The sequence below is a fragment of the Drosophila rhopaloa genome, unplaced genomic scaffold (genome assembly GCF_018152115.1).
Source record: "Drosophila rhopaloa isolate 14029-0021.01 unplaced genomic scaffold, ASM1815211v1 contig_3, whole genome shotgun sequence".
NCBI lineage: Eukaryota > Metazoa > Arthropoda > Insecta > Diptera > Drosophilidae > Drosophila > Drosophila rhopaloa.
Window position 1 is genome coordinate 4,226,999 of NW_025335123.1, and position 19,714 is coordinate 4,246,712.

A 19,714-nucleotide genomic window follows, 5' to 3' on the forward strand; every position below is an offset into this window, starting at 1 on the left:
TCTCACTCTCAACCCTTTCAGCTAGTCATATTTTTGCAGGCTTTTTTATTTTTTTTTGCGAAAATGAATTGTCACTTCTCGGGTTTAATGGGCCACTTTGGCGGCTCAAAGAACTTCTGCCGCTTTGGCAATTTTCAAAAAAGAACTAACTATTGGGAACACACGCTCCATATGTGCAGCAGTAATACAGAGCTCCATTTCATCGGTCTTTCTCAAGTTGCAATCGCTTTGATTTTGATTTTTTTCAAAAGTCGGATTAATGCTTATTTGGCTTGATTCGATTATGGGTTTGCAGGGGGGTGATTATAAAGTCGACTGAAGCTGAAACTGAAGCAAAGTTTATCTCTGCCACTAGAAAATATTAAGAAGCTGCGGCGTCATTTAGTTTGGGGTGGATTCTGGATTATTATTCTTATTCTCGAGTGAAGCGCAATTAAAAGTTGAGACGCAGTTTGATTGGGGATGATATAGATAAGTGAAGAGGTGTGGGAAATTTCCGAGGAGTCGGAGACAAACTGAATTCAATAAAATCAAAGCATTGTGGGGGAGAACTCAATGAAAGTGAAAGTCAGCGGGTTTTATTTTTGGGAAAATTTTTTGTTTTGAATGAAAATGAGTAGCGCTTATATCAAGTTCCCAAAGTCTGGATATCTGAAATATGTTTTACAGGCTTGTTTGGAAAACAGATATGTTCAAAAAATAATGACACTTTCCATTCGAGAAAATATAAAAAACAAAATTGTTATTCTTTCCTCACGGCAGTTCATTACAATTATGAAGCAATAATTCTTCACGAAAATGAAATGAAGACATTATTAATTCTCAACATATGTAGGTATTTATTGCATTCACTTCTCGGCTTAATATTTCCGGTCCCCTCCCCCAAAAAAAGTCGGTGTTTCTTTTGTGAAACCAAAAAGAGACTTTCCCCACCTATTTATTTCCTTTCCAGTTCGGGTTACCATATTTGAACATGCCGCGCATAAATCATGACCGACCATATAAATCTCAACAGATAACAAACAAAAAGTAAAGATAGATAGGGGGGGCCAATAAATTTGCTGACCCGTTTCGACAGGCACTAAAAAATAATACCGGGTATTAGAAAATCATACTTTTTGCCTTATTCTGACAATTTTGACGTGCGCTAAATAGTTTTAGCCATACAAAATAATACAAGGAATTAGAAAATCAATTTGACTTTGCGGCTAATTGAGTGTGGCGTATTTTGACAGCGATTTGCTCACCCACCGCGTCGAACCTAATTTATATATTTTTTTGTGCCCTGCTATTGACGTTTAATTCGAGTTAATGGCACGTCGATCGTCGCTGGTATTATCAAAAGTGTTGATTGGGCAGCTTTGGGTGCGATGATAACCTTGCCGCACCCCGAAACCACCCACCACCCATCGCAATCAGTTGTTAAATGTGTCAACAATTCGTTGTCAACTAGTCGAAGCCACTAAAAAGTCGACAAATTGAGAACTGCAAATCGAGGGGAAAATGAAAATGTTTGCTTATGCAACTTCGCTTTCGAACGAGCAAACACTCCAAACATGAAAACGTAATTAATTGAGCCAGCAGAGAACATTTTACAGCTTTTTTCCACAATCTAGTGCAAACAAAATGTGTAATAGTTTAAGTTGCATTTTTTGTATAGTTTTTGTTAATGATTTATTTTAATGTAAGGTAATAAAATCGTCAATGTAGAATTTTTTATAACCGATTAAATGTTCCAAATTATTTTGTTTTCTTTTGATTTTTGAAGTAGTAGCCAATAAAGTAATTTTTTTGGAATTCAACTACTTTAAAATTAATTTAAGCCAAAAAATCTGCAACATATCATGTTTTATTAACCACGTCTGTAAGTCATTTAGTTAAGCTATCTCTTTCTGATCCTAGCCCCGTATGCAAAACCCACTCGAGCGCAAAGTTGAAACCGTAAAACGTTTAACGGAAAAAGGCGCGGTTAAGGTTAGCTTTTCGAGTGTTTTATTTTTTGAACAAAAAAGTGCGTAACGAGCGATGCTGACAATGGAAAAGTGCCGAATGCGGGCGGAGGCGAAGGCTAAAAATACGGGGGATTATTGGGGATTTAGCAGGTCAAATTTTGTTTCGTGCGTGAGGATTACAATGGGGCATACAGCGAATAAAAATAAAAACACCGGGCCCACTTGCACATGCTCAAAATGTAAGGCATAACCGTAATCAAAAACAAAAAAAATTACAAAACGGAAGCAAAGGAAGAAAAACGATAAGTACCAGAAAAAATCTGGAACTTTGGCAAGGGAAATGTTAACAGGAAGCACTTGAAATATAATTATCCACGTAATTAGCTTTCTATAAAGTAAAATTCATTGAGAGTACAAACTAAACTTTAATATTTTGATACATTTTGAATTTTTTTTTTTATTTTATCTTTAGTGTTTGCAGTGAGATTCATTAAAATAAATTAAAATCTTACTTTATTATACATACAAAGTTGAATAGCTATTTTCAATCATTATATTAATCATTATTTTTATCACCAAGAGATTTAATAATGTCTACCAACATTTACTTTTTTGTATCTTAACTAGTATTAGAAACATTGCATATTTAAAAAGTTTGGTTTTACGTATTTTTGCGACAACGTCGATTGTCTATTACAAAAACTGAATAATCCCCAATCAGTCGCTAAAATCTATAGATTTCTGTCCAAGATCAAGGTTATTTACGACATTTTCAATGTCACGGACAAATTATCTCTAAGTTATGATTTGTTGTTGTTTTCGGGACGTGCTGCACTTCTTCCGACGTCGACATTCTTAGGCATTAATTGCGGGAATTTTAGAAACAAAAATAAAAGAATTGACACGCAGGCGCAACACACACACACGAACACAAGCGCGTTCAGGGGGAAAGAGAAGGGAGAAAAAGAGAGAGCGTCACAGAATGATTGCTGTTTATGCGTTTACAAGAAAAGAAAATCGAATTTGTATCAAAAAATGTGTAAAGCAAAACAAAATACAATACAATTTTAATAAAATCCTTAAAAAATGTAATAAAGTAAATTTTCGTTGTTATTTGTCTGTTGGAAATGGACAGCCCAATAAAATAATTAATTAATTGAAATACCCGTGAAACTAATTATGTCAATATCATAAATAGCACCAAATAATCAATGTACGCAAATGCGCTGTTAAAACATCATTAGTCGCAATTAGGTGACAAAATTCGTGATCGTAATACCGATCGACGTGAGAACGAAGTATCTGATCGTTTTTATTTTCTTTTTGTTTTTGCTTTGGCCACTTGCAAAACCGGTTCTACCGGCATTTCATGCACACACACATACTGCGACACTTTTCCACCATCGAGCAACAACAAAAAACAGTGGCTTGAAGTGCGCTTACATTTACTATCACCCATGCACACTCATACACACACGATGGGAAATTCCTTTAACGCAGAAGGAAAATCGCTGGTTTTTACCTTTTAATTTAAAGCTCATTTGGCACACCGATATTATAGCATAGCGCCACGATTAAAACAAATATTTGTTTTCTCGAAAAAGACACTCAAAAAAAACAGCAATACACATAAGCGCGAATTTTTGGAGAATCGCTTTGAATTTTTACGCGCTCTGCAACAACAATAACCGAATAAACCGCTATGTTCGCTTTCTTAATGAATGTAGGGTTGTCCGAATTAAATATGCGAATGTAGTGATATTTGTATTTTTACAGTAAACGAAACACCATTTCGTGATGATTTTCGCGGCGATCTACCGTTTTCTTTATTTTTGAACGGGAACGACAAAAGCAACTGATTGCAGTTTTGGTTTTAGAAGTGTGACCGTACGCTGTATTTTTGTTTTAACGACTGAAACCGATTCCTCAAACGATACTTTTGATTTGCAAAAGGCATCGATTTTGCATCAGAGACGCAATCCATGATTGGGAACTTAGCTAAACTCTAGCAGGGACTCAACTCCCATAATAATAAAATATATATCCTCCAGTAATTCCATGGCACTTCTTGAAAGAAGAACATATTTTTATGCCATTTGACGATCTACAATTATCACACATTATATTTATAATAATAATGTTCTTCATAAATAAAATAAAATTTAGTCTTTTGACCCTTCCGAAACTCACAATTAATCTTAAACGAAAATTCGTTATATTCAAAGTTTTACCTCCATTGGTTGGGCATATCAACTTTTATTAACTTAATCGTGGAAAAATGACACTTAAATTTAGGATATAATGTCTTAAAATGGGTAATTAAAATAATATAAATTGAATTTCTACCAATGAAAAATATTATAAAAACCCAGATGAAAAGGATTGTTTGGGGCTTTTGGAGAAATAACGACTATAATATTCTTGCTAGCCTATGTTAAACTGATGATTAATAAGAAAGGAAGCAAACTGATATGCGCTTGCAGATGTTACAAAAATGAAATATTGTAGATTTCGAAGTCGATTTTCCGATTCATTTTTCGATGGTACCTATGGTTTTTTTATAAATTTAAAACCCTAAATTCTGTACACGATGACTTATAATTTTATAATTTAATTTATTATTTATTTTCCTTGTAATGTTAATGTAATGTTAATATAATGTTAATATAATGTTAATGTAATGTTAGTGTAATGTTAATATAATGTTAATATAATGTTAATGTAATGTTAATGCAATGTTAATGTAATGTTAATGTAATGTTAATGTAATGTTAATGTAATGTTAATGTAATGTTAATGTAATGTTAATGTAATGTTAATGTAATGTTAATGTAATGTTAATGTAATGTTAATGTAATGTTAATGTAATGTTAATGTAATGTTAATGTAATGTTAATGTAATGTTAATGTAATGTTAATGTAATGTTAATGTAATGTTAATGTAATGTTAATGTAATGTTAATGTAATGTTAATGTAATGTTAATGTAATGTTAATGTAATGTTAATGTAATGTTAATGTAATGTTAATGTAATGTTAATGTAATGTTAATGTAATGTTAATGTAATGTTAATGTAATGTTAATGTAATGTTAATGTAATGTTAATGTAATGTTAATGTAATGTTAATGTAATGTTAATGTAATGTTAATGTAATGTTAATGTAATGTTAATGTAATGTTAATGTAATGTTAATGTAATGTTAATGTAATGTTAATGTAATGTTAATGTAATGTTAATGTAATGTTAATGTAATGTTAATGTAATGTTAATGTAATGTTAATGTAATGTTAATGTAATGTTAATGTAATGTTAATGTAATGTTAATGTAATGTTAATGTAATGATAATGTTAATACAATGTAATACAACGAAGACTATGACGTGGCCAATTGTAGCCTCGTCATCGTCTTTGTTCATTTTTACTCGCTTCGGCATTTATAATTCCCAACTAGTTCTAGCCAAAAAATTACGACCATGCGGTTGTGGCGGCCCATATATCAGTTTTCTCGGATGCCCGAAAGTTGGGTGTGTGTTTCCTGAGTGGGTCCAGATTATACCATCTGACTTGAATGTGTGTTCTTGAGCGTGTACAGATGCTTAATGGTTATACCATCTGACTTGGATTGTACACCAGGATGTAGGATGAAGGACCTCTCAAGGTATATACTCCATTATTATAAGTTAATTCAATTAATAAATTATCTAAATTGTAATTCCAGATTATATGTGTGTGTGAGAGTGTGATTGAGCAGCGGTTGCAGAGACTCACAGCGAGACACCATCTTACTTTGACTGGATGCAGTGCATCTAGGATTTAACGCTGTATGTACCATAATTAAAAATTACACCTTAAAAGGAAGATTATGGTTAAGGCTGAAGAACAGAAAAATTCTATTGCAACATAGTTTTTAAGCAATTTGTGAAATTAAATAAAGAGAACTTATCTGAATTTTTTAAGTGAATAAGTAGGTAAGCCGAAGCTGCCAATGCAAAATAAATCGGAAAAATACGTGTTTATTTTCATCACTAAGTTGTTGCAATTTAAAATGGACCGCAAACTGGACTCTAAGATGTCCTGCATTAAAATCCTTACGAGGTATGTAGTAATTTTACGATTTTTTTTGCAAAACATCGATCTAAGCCAAACCAAGACTTAAACTTTATAGTTATTGGTTTATAAATGCACTTTTTGAACATTTTTCTCCAAAGCTATTTTTTTTTGAAAATTTGCAAATGCATTAGCTTGACGAAACTCCTATTATTTGTAAGTGGATCGTTGAGGCCATGACTGCCGCATATTGCAATCAGCTAAATACTATTCCACGTATAGGAATATCTAATAAAGACTTCGCAAATCTCTTTTGTGGAACACATTTTGTAAATTATAAATCGAGGAAAACACCAAGAGAAAACATAAAAAACAACAATTTTAGCAATCCTTTACTTAATCCCAATAGTCACCATTGAAGTTGTTTTTGTCATCGTTTATTCATCGCATGATTCGCTTAACTTCTAGGTTACAGGTATAGTATACAGCTTGATTCGGGTTAGGATCTACAGCCTAGGCCTAAGTTCTACTGACGGGTTCAGGTATAGATTAGCTTTAGTCACAGCTCGGCGCAGCTGGCTGTCTGCTGCCCTCGTGCCTCTCGTGCCGCTTTTACCTCCAAGAACGCTTCGATCACTTACTCACTAATAAATGCATTTCGCCTCCGGTACGTTTTCAACTCATATTCCACAGTCCTTTTGGGAATTTTTCTTCTGGTCTTTTTCCTAATCTAAAATTTGTAGTTGGTAATTTTGCTTTGCTTTCGATGCTGCTTGGAAGTAAAAGCGCAAAAAGACGATTTATAGCTTTAGAAAACAGATTTTTGCATAAAAAAAAAAACAAAACTAAAAATATGTAAAAATGTAAAGAACTATAAATAACATTGAACCAGTTGGAATTATGTACAATTCGAATTCCTGACATAAATAAATAAATATACATTTAAATGCAACTTAAATGAATCGGCCCTCGACTTATCCTAATATATATTATATATATCGGTATATGCATGTATAGATAAATGCACAACAAACGAAACAAATTCGAGCACATAGGCAACCCACAAAACACTTGGCAACTAAATCCTACTAATACACGGTACGGGGAAGGGATGGGGAAAGGATAACAGATGTGGGTGGGTGTGGATGTGGATGTGGTTTCTAAATGGGATCGCTTAGTCAATCACTATCGACCACGGGTGATCCACCCGGCCGTACTGGATGTCGGTGAGCGTTTCGCGGATCAGCTCGTGTACGGGCTTCTCCTGCTCCATGGTGGGAATATACAGATCCTGGCCAAGGTAGTTGATGCGGTTCACCGGACTGACCACGCACGCCGTTCCCGCTCCAAAGAGTTCCAGTAGCTGTTTAAAGGGATATAAATTCGAATGAGTTATGTGGCTCGGAGAAGGATTGTGTATCCAGGATTACTTACCCTTCCCTGGTTGAGGAGCTCGCAGACCATGGGCATGGTGATGTTCGCCTCGGTAACCTTGAACTTGCCCCACTGGCGGGTCATGCGCAGGATGGAGTCGCGGGTGATTCCAGGCAGAATCAGGCCACTCAGCGGCGGGGTAACCAGTTCTTGTTCTGCAAATGGAATGGGAAAACAAATTGGTTAAGTCAAATCTATGATAAGGGAAAAAAGTAATGGTAGATTTGGAAACAAAAAACAATCAAATTTTTTCCAAATTCTTATGTATATGGCCAGCACAACCTTATGTAACGCAAATAACCATTTCTTTTACTTTAAAACCACAGTTTGTACATCCACAATGACATGTTATTAGATACTTCCAATGAATCTATCTATTTATTATTTAAAGATATATTAAAATTATCAAAACAGACCATTTAAAAATTTAACATATCAAATGAAATGAATATAGAAATTGACTGTAAAAACGATAAAGTAAAATAAACCTACCTCCTTGATCGTTTACGTAGAACATGAAGATGTTCATGGTGCCCACTTCGGTAAGCTGGTGATCCTCGCCGTACAGCCACAACACCTGCTGCAGTCCCCTAGCCGCCGCCTCCTTCTGCACATTGATAGTGGGTGCGTAGTTGGAGCCCATCTTCCGGTTGCCCACACCACCTGGCCAGGCACGAACGTAGCTGGGATCGGCCAAGAGTGAAACGGCGCCGGAGGAGCCCGTCTTGAAGTAGCTGCCCACCGGACTGAGGATCGCGTAGAGCAAGGCAGAGTCCGAAGAAGCCACTCCCAACGTGGGCTGTAAGTCGAAACATCCGGAGATTAGTCAAGTGGCCCAGAGATACTCCCAAATTTCACCATACTCACATCAATGCCGATGAGTGTGGGGCGGATGTACAAGCTAGCGGTGTCCGTGTGGGGAACCCACTCGGAGTCGATGGTCAGCAGGCGGGACAGACACTGGACGAACTCCTTGCCCTCGAAGGTGGGCAGGCCGGAGCGCTGGGCGGCGAGGTTCATGCGGTTCATGTTCATGTCCGGCCGGAAGATACGGATCTTGCCGTCGACGCCGCGGTACGCCTTCATGCCCTCAAAGAGCTGCAATAGATGGAACGACATAGGATTGATAAGAGAACATCGCACCATTGACAACAGTGGGATCTTGATTCACGTTCTGATTATGTACTAAATGCACTCGGATGACGTTAGCCACATCGGGCCACACGTGCGACTTGTTTACACAGATTACGGTCTGGGAATCACGGGATGGAGTAAGAGGTATGGAAGCACGACAACAAGATGCTCTCAAGTCACGTAAAAGTTCGCGAAATCGATTCTTCTAGTTTATTCACAGAAACACCGAGGAATTTAAAAAAGGGTTTAAAAGGTGTTTTTAAGGAAATTTCAAAATGAATACTATTCAAAAATTTAAAGTTCACAATCTAAGAACAAATTTATGAGTTAAGCTCTCTTATTATAATCTTAAGTTGAACTGGCGCCTAACGGGGTTTTCAAAATAGGGGAATTAAAAAGAATTGCCCATCATAGATATGTTACATTTTCAAAAAGAATTTAATCCCCATATTTAGTTTAGTATTGAGTAAAGGGACTTTGGTTTCAGTTGACTCCGCTTACCTCAACGGCGTAGTGCAGCACCTTGGCGGCCGGATGCATGACCAGGTTCTCCATCGGCGTGATCTCCGGTCGCTGCCATCCGCCCAGGCTCTTGTGGTAGTAGATCTTGAGCATGTGGTCGGTGAACAGGCGCCCGAAGCCCAACTCCTCATCGTTGTCCGGCTTGGGCTGCAGTTGCTCCGGAGCGGCCAAGCGCACGGAAAGCTGGGAGGCACGGAACTGGTGGCCCAGATCCTTGTCGTGCTTCACGGGCTCCGGGGCACTGGTGTGTTGGGCGTCCACCGAGGCGGTGATCTGGAAGTCCGCCGTCGACTTCTGTTGCTGCAGCTGCTGCGCCGCTTGGGCGGCCTTCAGCGACTGGTTGCTGCACAGCCGGATCGACTGGGCAATGAAGCGGATCAGACGGTGCTGGTTTCGGAAAATATCCTGCAAAACAATCAAATAGTTCATAAGTTCATAGTTCATAATTTCAATAATTTTTTTTTTAAGACACAATTAATAAATGAAAGAAACCACGTATATGATTTTGAGATGAGTTTTAAAACAAAAAGATAACCGAACTCATAAAGCTTATAAATTCTTCACAACAGAATTATTTGGCATTGAGAAAATGTAGTATCAAACTCAAAACTAAAATATAACAAAAATACAAATTTAAAGTAAGATTTCAAGTAAATTTCTCTTAAGTCACAAGTAGCTTTTTTATAAATTAAATAATAATTGTTTTTAATGTTTCAACAAACTTCTAAAATATATAATTAAAAGTGAAATAGGAAATTATATTTTCATTGCCAATTGGTTAAATTAAACAAAAAAAATAACATAATTTAAAATTGTAATTTATTATTATTATCTTTTTGTGTGAAGTAAATGTACCCAAAATGTACCGAATTTGAATATCTACATTGCCCGACACTGAAACTATGCTAATTTGGGTCTAGACCCGAGCCGAAATTGCCAAGCTGCCGAAAATGATTTGCACATTAATTAATTTTCAATTTGGAAGGCAGGCGATCTTGTTTACGGGGCTTGGACTGATGTAACCCCGGCACAGGTATAGTCTACATTCCGGGTCAGACGCGAGTCAGCAGTTTAGATTCGATTCCGGCTCGGATTGGACAGAAGAGCTAATCTACAATAGTCTGTTTTACTTTATTTTGCTTGAGCTGATGCCGCTCATCTCTCCTTGGCGGATGGCGGATGGCTGATGAAATCGACCAAACTATCGACTAAGCCAAAAACCTGACAGCCAAAAGAAAAACGCCAAGTTGACATCAATGGTCGGCATTGCATCAGCCAAAAAAGCTGAGCTGAAATACTTCAAAAACTAGCAGAAAAGCACGCTCGAAAACTCGTTCGAAATTGGGCGGCACAAAAGACTTGAATATGTCGTCTATAAGTCTGCCTGTCCACAATATTGCTTATCGCGACATTTGGGAATGGGAAGCGATAACAACGGGCCATAAATGTCCAAAATAAAACATTAATGGGTTCTATTTATAAGTGGTCTGGAGAGCTGGGAGCTTGTCAGGTTGTTCAGAAATAGTCTGTCTATAAAACAGAGTCTGGAGATAGTCCATTAACAGTATTCACCGGAAACTTTTCGAGTTCACAGCATTTTATTATGGTTTTATTTAATTCCTATTTATAGATAAGGCAGCCGCCTCTCAAAACCAAAAGATCCGATGTCAGAAATATAATGTTTTTTGTTAAAACTTCATTATGATTCTTATCAGCAAAAATATGAAAATAAAAATCATTTTTAGTTTTAAATAAAACCGTAACAAACTTCTGAATCAATATTCACAAACATTAATTAAGTTTTAAGAAAAATACTAAAATAATATTTAACCGTTTTAAGGTTTTAAGTAAGTTTTGATACTCATTTTAAGCTAAAGTAGAGGAAAACATTGATATCTGAAGTATAGAGTGTGGATTTTAATTTTAGCTTTTCTTAAGTATGATCACTTTTTAAATTTGTCGGATTAATAAACAAATCAAACGAGCGTCATAATTTGCATATATTAATAAGAGGGCACCCAAAACATAGCTTGTTAAAATTTTGATTTCTTGGCGGCGTTACCAATAATGATTGTAGACTTTTTTCTTGATTTTTGATTACAAACCTTAGCGTTAATTGCCATTTTGGTCGTCATCTTGTTGGTTTTAGCGGTGGAACTTTCTTTCTCGTTTTTTTTTGTGTGGTATTTAGACTCTCTTCGATGCTTTCAATCGCTCTTTCAGCGTCTCTTGCACTTGCACTTTGCCGCACTTGCGCGAACCGATATGAATTTGTATTTCTTGGTTTTTAGTTTTACAAGGAAGGAACTGCACTTTGCACAGTAAAAAAATTGTTAAGCACACAGTTGCCTTTTATTGCGGTTTTCGATATACTTTCTTTTTTATAGGCCTTTCAGCTCGATCTTGACGGCACGAAGTCTCTGCAAGAAATGAGATGCCGCCGCTGATATAGTAATATATATAGCCGATCCACGGGGTGAGTGTGTGTGTGCCGAGTCGTACGATTACAGTACGAACGCCATTTTAAGAGCATTGCGCAGGAAAGACCGCTAAGAGAGCGGAAGAGAGGGGCTACACTGCGATAAGAGTTATGTATTTAAAATTATATTTTATTGACTTATATACTTAAATAATAATATACGTATTTAAAATGAAAAAGATCGCCAAGCAGATAAAGAGGTCTCTTATTTATTTTTGATTAACTATATATTTTATATTGCTAAAATATAATATGCGGGCGGATGACTGGCGGAAATGGAAAGCTGACGTTTTAGAAGTAGCCTCATCGCTTGCTTAATTACCTGAAATATACAAGTACACATATGTGAAAGCCATGTCTTCACTTAATATATTAATTAATTAGTTGACTATTCAACAAATATACAGAAATCATTGTTTTTGATTAGAACCTAATAAATTATATTAACGTAGTTGCTCATAACAACGTCGTTAAATAAAATACGACAATAAAAATCACTATTTTTGCTTTGAAATTCAAGTGTTAAATTACATTAGAGTGAAATTGAATGTACAAGTTATACAAAATGCCCTATTTGTCTTCCAAAAAACAAATAGATTATTGACCGGCACGTTGTGAAATGGTTATCAGCAAATTAATTGGAAATAACCATTTTTATAATGACTACAATTAATTGATGTAAAGAAATGCTTTTTTTTTAACCATTATAAGTAGTTCCCATTATAGCAGTTTCCATTTTAATAAAGTTATTTTTTATCAGTGCAGCAAAAACATAAGGTGCCGAAAATCGAATGTTTTTTCGTTCGCTCCCCAACCGAATCTCTTGGTTTTCGGGTTTTTTACGACCGATCAATCGGCAGTACGTCTTGTTGCTGCCCCCGAAAAAAGAGGGGCTTTGGGGGCGGAGATGTTGGGGGGTGTACCCCCATGGGCTGCGTACTTATTTGGGCGCAGCGATCGTCGATTTTCGGCCGGCGGCGTGTTTTTGTTTCACGTTTTTTAGCTGCCTTTTATTTTTTTGCTCGTTTTCGATTTTGCCTCGACAATTTTAAGCAATTATTTTCTGTTGAAATGTTTTTGCTTTCATGACATATTTGCTTAGAGTCGAGTCTTGGATTTTTCGATGGCCTCTCTTCTGGTTCTAGTTCTTTGTTTGCCCCGCTTGTGTGTACTTTTTCATTAAAAGTGAGTAAACAATGAAATAGCTACTATTATCTATATATCTATATCTTTAAGTACACGTGTCTTTAAACTTAGGCTTGTATCTAAAGAATTGTAGTTATTTTATCAAGGAATATCATTGGATACAATGGTATTGAATATATACATAAAAATTAAACTATATATGTATTACATTTACCAAGCTTCTGGCGGGGGATTTATAAATTTTGTCATTTACTAAATAGAACAGTAGTAATTATTTTTTAAAAATTTAAATGGTGGTTAAACACAATTACGAGTTGAAGAAGTCCATATAGGCTTTAAGATAGACAAAATGCAAATATAATATATCTTTAGGAATAGAGACGAATTATTTAAAAAAAAGTTCGACTTATCAAAATTCAATTCAAGAAACTAAAAGTTGGAATGGTGCGTCTTAATAAATTTTGGCCTGGAAAATTCATATTTTTGTTGACGCACACATGATATCAACATCAGCCACTTCCTCCTCCATTTCCTGCTACCTGGCCTACTTCTTGTTCTTTTTTGCCACGCAAAACGATGGGCTGGAAAATGTGGAAAACATGACGTGCACGTTTTCATTTGGTTTTTTATTTTCCTGTTTTCCTGCTCGTAGTTTCCCAACTGATAAGACTTGGATTTGTTGTGTGTGCCCAACAGATTGTGCAAAACAGATTTGAGAAAGGTAACAGAAAATAAAAACGCAGTAAAGTCCCTCTCTAATCCTGGCTGATGCAATATCTAAATTAGCTGCATCACGATCAGCAGCTGATAAGAGCACTCAAGTTTTCTTGGGATTTTCACGCCATGTGGCTGTAACTTAAGAGAGGAACGATCCGCAGGAAGAGATATAGTCCACACATATGTATAGATTACATGGCTCTCTTGAAATAATTGTAATGCTAGATGCTTCTCGCCGCTCTCAACTGGTTGATAAACAAATAAATTAGTGGCTTTCAATGTCAATGGACGAGCCAAGGCGAGATAGGCGATGGTCGCTCCATCTCACTCGGTCACCCGGTGACCAGTTTTCGCTGCTCCGTGGTCACTGGGTCATCCGGATACTCATTTTTTTGCGGGCGACCTTGTATATCTCCACAAGGACCTGGTTCTGTTTTTGTTATTACACGTATGCTCAAGGTGAAAATTCACATAGTTCTACAGATAAAGAAATACAATCGAAGTTCTTTACTTGTTTTTTAAGCTCTCATGTCTGTTTTATATATTTATTCCAACTTTTATAATCAATATATTTGAAAACAAAGTTCCACACTTTAAATGAAAACCCATTTATCGAAAGAACTTCATTTTTGCGATTATTTGGTTGTGTTAATTAAAATTTTATTGCTACCAAAAAATCAAGGGGTTAGTTTACCACAAATGTGTGTTACAAAAGGATACGGTGCACATTCTTCTTATTTTATTGATAATTAAATTAAATTCCTAACTAATAATTTCCAAGATACATTTTTAGTACTGCATACTTTATTTTTTATAATAATGAGAATGGTTTTTTGATTATAGCTAAATATCTTCTATAGCTTAAGTTTTTACCACTTATGCTTTCAATGCCTTAAATTTGTCTTGTGCCAGTTCGTAGGCCGAGCTATAGAGGTCCTCGTAATAGTCAAAAGAATTATTAAAAACTATCAACTTATAATTAAAATTAAAGCGCAAAAGCCAACTGATCAACAACAACAGCAGATTTGGAAAAAACAGTCTGATAAAATGAACGATTTCCAGCGAAACACGTAACGAAGCCACGAGAAAAACAAGCCAGTCAAGGTATCGATCACTGAGAGAAAAATAGTGGGTTTCGGTTGGGGTTACTTGCAAATCACTTCCCATCGGCACATTACATTATAATTATCTGGCTTGTAAAACGAGAGCAAAAGTCAATGAACCGCCTGCACTGCTTCCACTGCTTACATTGTTTTTGTGCACGATCAAGGACGCTTTAAAAGTCTGCGAGTGTGTTTGTGCTTTTGTATCTGTGAGATGGAGGGGTGTGTCGCGTATCTCACTCTCTGCACATGTGTGTGAGTGTGAGTGTGAGTGTTTTGGAGGCCCGTTCGCTGAAACGGGCCCACTTTTCGTACAGTCACAGTCACAGATACAGATACAAACACAGATGCAGATACATACAGATGTGCGCAAATTAATAGTAGTTGCAAGGTCTTTAAAAGATTTTGTAAAATACACTGCACATTAGAAGAAGTTCATAAAAACTGATTTTTCTAAAAATATGGACACTCTCTCAAAGGCTTATTACAATTCATATTTTATATTATATTAAAATCAAATAAGGTATATCATATAAAATAAATAGTTTTTATGCCGCCATGAACAACTTATGTAAATTAAATGTAATATTAATATTAATATTAATTTAATATAACGAATTCTTACTGCGAATAATTATTTCCATAACTATTTACAATATTGTTTACTAACCAGTTGTTATTCATTTTCAGGTATCATCATTTTGCAGTTAGCTGTAAGTATCGTTATTGACCGCGTACCAAGCGGCGTATGCGCAATATGCTCGCCTTAACCCCCCGCTACCAGTTGGTCACCTTTACTTTTCCCGGCTTTAGTTGACTTGTTTTCGCCCTGGCGTTACAATCATTCTGTTATTGTTATTGTTTTGATGCCTTTCTGCGAGAGTTTGTTTTCGTTACCTTGACGGCCGACCGCGTCATTCCAAGCCTCTTGTGATTTGTGGTATTTTTTGGGCCAGATATTTCGTAAATATTTTCTGCCTTTAACAAGGCACACTTTATCCCACTGCTGCACTACGTCTTCGAATTGGCAAATTACGCACTCGAAAAGGGAGCATTGGGGGCCAGGGGCGTACCAGCGGTGACGTCAAATCCGAGTTCGCGGTTCTCGGACCGAGCCGCTTTAATCGCACCCAACTGTGTCGAGGTAATTGCAATTGGAATGGAATCGATCACGCGTCGCCTCGCGATCCGTTTGCAGGGAACTAAATTCGATTCACTAATTCAAAACACAAAACACAAAAAACACTGTGTGCTAAAGGGTTCTCCGGGTTCACCGACAACGACGCAGTTCCAATCGGATGACCAGCCCCGCCCGATATTCAGCTCCAATTTGCAATCCCAAATTTCATTGATCTTTTTAAAACTAAAGAATGTTATATAAGCAAGAACCCCTTAAAATGCTTTCAAAAAATTTGTATATTTAAGTTTAGTTTCATCATGGACTTTTCTTTCTCTATTTTGTATCTTTAATATACATGTTTTAATATTTTTACTAAAATGTATTTTTATTCAAAACATTTACTTATTAAAGCGAATAAGTATTTTAAGTAGGTAATTAATACATTTAAATGTGTTGATAAAGTAAAACAAAATACAAATTTTTCGTTTATCAGCAAAAAGTGAATATATTAGGTAAACATATTGAAGAAATTGATAAATTATTTTTAATTGGGCGAAATGTAAAAAAATAAACAAATTGATTAATTATATGCCAGTATATGAGCTTTTATTCTTTGATTTTTTAAATCAAAAATATCGTTTTACAAAAAGGAATTATTAAGGTGTTTAATTTGTATGGATTGCACGACAATTCTGATTTGGTTACAAATTCCACAAGGATATCCTTTCGTGTTCCTTGAAAGCCTTTTTGCCAGGATGATCATATCTCTTTGGGGCTTACCGATCCATTGACGTCAGAGCCCGACACACGCCCCCCAAATAAAAAATACCTCAGGGCACTTATCAGCTATCTGCCACACCCTCGTACGATCACAAGATACACGTTTCCGGGGCTTTGGCTGTCATCAGAACCGACCCGTCCCGCCCACCGAAACAGAAGCCGAAAAAGATACAGATACGGATACGGGAGCAGATACAGGAGCACATGATCGCGATCGGTTAGGCGGTTTGATGAATGCGGTTTTATCGCCACAGAGATACTACTTCCCCTATCCCTGAAAAATAATCATTCACGGCAAAACAACAGTGATAAGGCATTTAGTCATCCGCTCTGATTACGGATCCGCAAGTCATCCTGGATATGAATACGGATGTCAACTGGCGGTAATTGGTCAGGCGATTTCTCTGATTTATTTGCATTTCCCCGCAAGCGGCTGTTATGCATTGCGAATTTATTTGGACATTTATTAGGCACTTATTTATTTTTGTCATTCGAATGTGTCTCATTATAATATTCTTAATTCGGTTTTTTGGGCTTGTTAAGTAAGATCAAATAGTCCACAAATGCTGGAGAGTGGATTGATGTTTGCTTTTTGTTTAGCAGAAAACTTTTAAAGTTTTTCGCCATTCAAAGTTATAGACTTCTTATAAATAATGTGTTTCTTTAAGCAAACTCAAATATCAAAGTATTGTATAATCTTAAGAACTTAAGAATCTGGCGGAGGTTTTTTAAAAAAACTAAATGTTATTTCTGACAATAGTTAGGATATTATAAATTAATTTGACCCATATGCACTAGAGTTTAGGAAACCCTTACAATTTTCTTATGATCTGATAATTCATTTTAACCTATCTTAATATATAACTTGAATCCTCTGTGTAATCTTAGCAAATATTTATGAGAATATTAATTTATCTCTTTCAATGTCAACAAAGCCAAAGAGAGATCATTGATCTGGAGAAAAATCACTTATTAATTTTCGCTCTCCACATTATTGGATTAACTTCTGGTCAGCACATTTCTGTGAAAACTCATATGTACTGTGATGTTTATGATGTCCGAAAATGGTGGGCGTAGTCCAAGTGATTTATTTGCTTACGCGAGCTTTCTTTATTTTCTTGTCCGCATCTCTGAACACATTTTTTACTGCTCAAGGTCCCAGGCCCCTTCAGAATTTTCACTGTCGATCTTTAGCATTCAAAAATAGCGCAGTGCAAATAAACGAAGAGTTGCGGTTCTGAGAAAAAAAGAACAGAATATCTGCTGTTTACCAGCTGCCCCGACTATCTCTCTAATTGATTTCATTTCTTTTCGCTAACGCACCACCCCCTATCATACCCCTCCGAAAATATAGCTTACGCTTTTTCAAGGTTGGGGACGGTTGCAAAAATAAACTAAGAAAAAATACATTATATACAAAAGAAGGTGTAGGAAAGGGGAAACAGCAAAATTGCCACAATCATAACGTTTTACGATCTTTTTAACGATCAACTCGTGACAAACTCGCGTGCTCAAGACAAGCCCCCAATATTATTGGACTTGCCGAAAAGGAGTAAGATCCATTGGACTGATATTGAATGGTATGTATCTATATCTTTTAATGGCGCGTCGGCGACACGTGTGGCTCTCCAAAGTTGAACAACAAGAATATACCAGAAGTATATGTATTTGTTTTATGCTCAAATGTTTCATTTGGTTTGTATGGGTGCTTTCTGTTATAAAAGCTTTTACTTTTTGGCCGGCTTTTGTTGCCGCCATTCGACACTTAAAGGGTATCATAAGGGAATATAGGGCAGGATAATCCATTGATTAACTACTCAGTAATGGTAATAACTTGTGTACTTTTAAATAGGTAATAGTGTAATAGTTCCTAGATTTAACCATCGTGTCGAGTTTTTTTTTTAAATTCGAAGAAAACCATGAAATGTATGTCGGTATTTGCTAATACACTTAAATTAAAAGAACGTAGACTTAATGTTTTTAATGCTTAAACCTACGTTTGCTTCTTTTTTACCTTTGTATTATAACTAATTTCTTTAGACTCGGAAACTAAACTAAAAGGTTTTTCTACGAATATTATAAATGGCTAGAGTAAATAGCTTGTAAATATATTTTTTAATTTTGTAACTAAATGGCGCGATCCCGGAAATAAAAAAATTGTGTATTTCCTTTCCAGCAGGCATTGCCTACTTTTGGGCAACCTCCTCCCGATGTCTTCCCCATCCACTGAGCACCCACTAGTTGATCATATTTTCGCGAATCTCTCGCCATCCAAATTAATGCTAAAGAGTTACCCACACACCCACCTTTTGGCGGAGTAACAATTTACTTGCGCGTGGCTGTGAGGCACTCGAATTTTAGCAACAAAAAAATGTGTAAAATAAACCCAAAGCGACAGAAACGAATAACGCGGCACACAAAAAATGTGCCTAGTTGGCAGAGTCAGTCACTCAGCCCGTCGGATCGCCGGATCGTCAGACCATAGTGTCCAATTTAAATGCTATACATAGAGACACCGAAACACCGCCATCGAGATCTCCATGGGCCAAAGTATGGGTATGGGTGGCACCTGTTCGCGAGTTGCGTAAATTTATTATTTATTCGCGCTCTTTGCCCGTCGCGACTCTTTGGCTTCTTTGGCTCTTTTACAAAACTTTGCGCGTGTGTTGCTCTCCACTTTTTCGCTCTTTCGGCTCCGATAGTCATTACCCCCCGCCGGGCTTACTTTATATAACCAGCATGCAGCACATATATGTACCCATACACCGCAAGAATTTGGATCATTTCATGTCTGATACAGTAACTTCAAAACCATAGAATCAATATTCTCTAGAACCCTCTGGTATCTTAAAGTAATTTTGTATGGCATACTTTTTAAGACATTTTTTAGTGGTTTCAAATCTCTAAAGATAAAATTGGTCTCCCGAATATCATATTATTCACATAATGTATATTATATTAAAATTAACATTTTTGAACCAAATTGAAATCATTATTGGGTTTGATATTATAAAATCACAATTATTTGATACCATATCATTGGGAAAAAAACTACAACACAATTAATATAGCTTATATCTGTGACCGTTTTTTCTTCATCTGTATTTTCGTATTTTTATCATTATTGCGAGAATAACAAGCGGACGAGCCCTGAAATTCGACCAATCCGCTTAGAGCGATGGAAGTGGATTATCTCACGCATTTATGCATGACAGATGACGCAGTGCGTCAGCAGATACGATAATAAGAACTAAAAAGTCTTTCAAACTCGACCAATTA

General features: G+C 36.2%; 2 protein-coding genes across 3 annotated transcripts in view; both read right to left on the minus strand.

The window, feature by feature from the left end:
* The window catches only part of LOC108039463 (protein gone early), a 31,042-nt gene extending 27,198 nt beyond the window's left edge, over positions 1-3,844 (minus strand). For both annotated transcript variants that reach the window (XM_044461009.1, XM_044461008.1), the window contains exon 1: positions 3,475-3,844. The gene's annotated coding sequence lies outside the window, so the exon portion shown is untranslated. The remainder of the gene's footprint in view (positions 1-3,474) is intronic.
* Positions 3,845-6,421: 2,577 nt separating this feature from the next.
* LOC108043508 (branched-chain-amino-acid aminotransferase, cytosolic) lies at positions 6,422-11,514 on the minus strand. The gene is made up of 6 exons (XM_044461006.1): positions 11,196-11,514; positions 9,070-9,495; positions 8,302-8,532; positions 7,927-8,233; positions 7,435-7,589; positions 6,422-7,363 (listed from the first exon to the last, which is right to left on the minus strand). Exons 1-6 carry the CDS (start codon positions 11,223-11,225, stop codon positions 7,175-7,177), a joined length of 1,338 nt encoding a protein of 445 aa, XP_044316941.1. The 5' UTR covers positions 11,226-11,514; the 3' UTR covers positions 6,422-7,174.
* Positions 11,515-19,714: the final 8,200 nt, after the last annotated feature.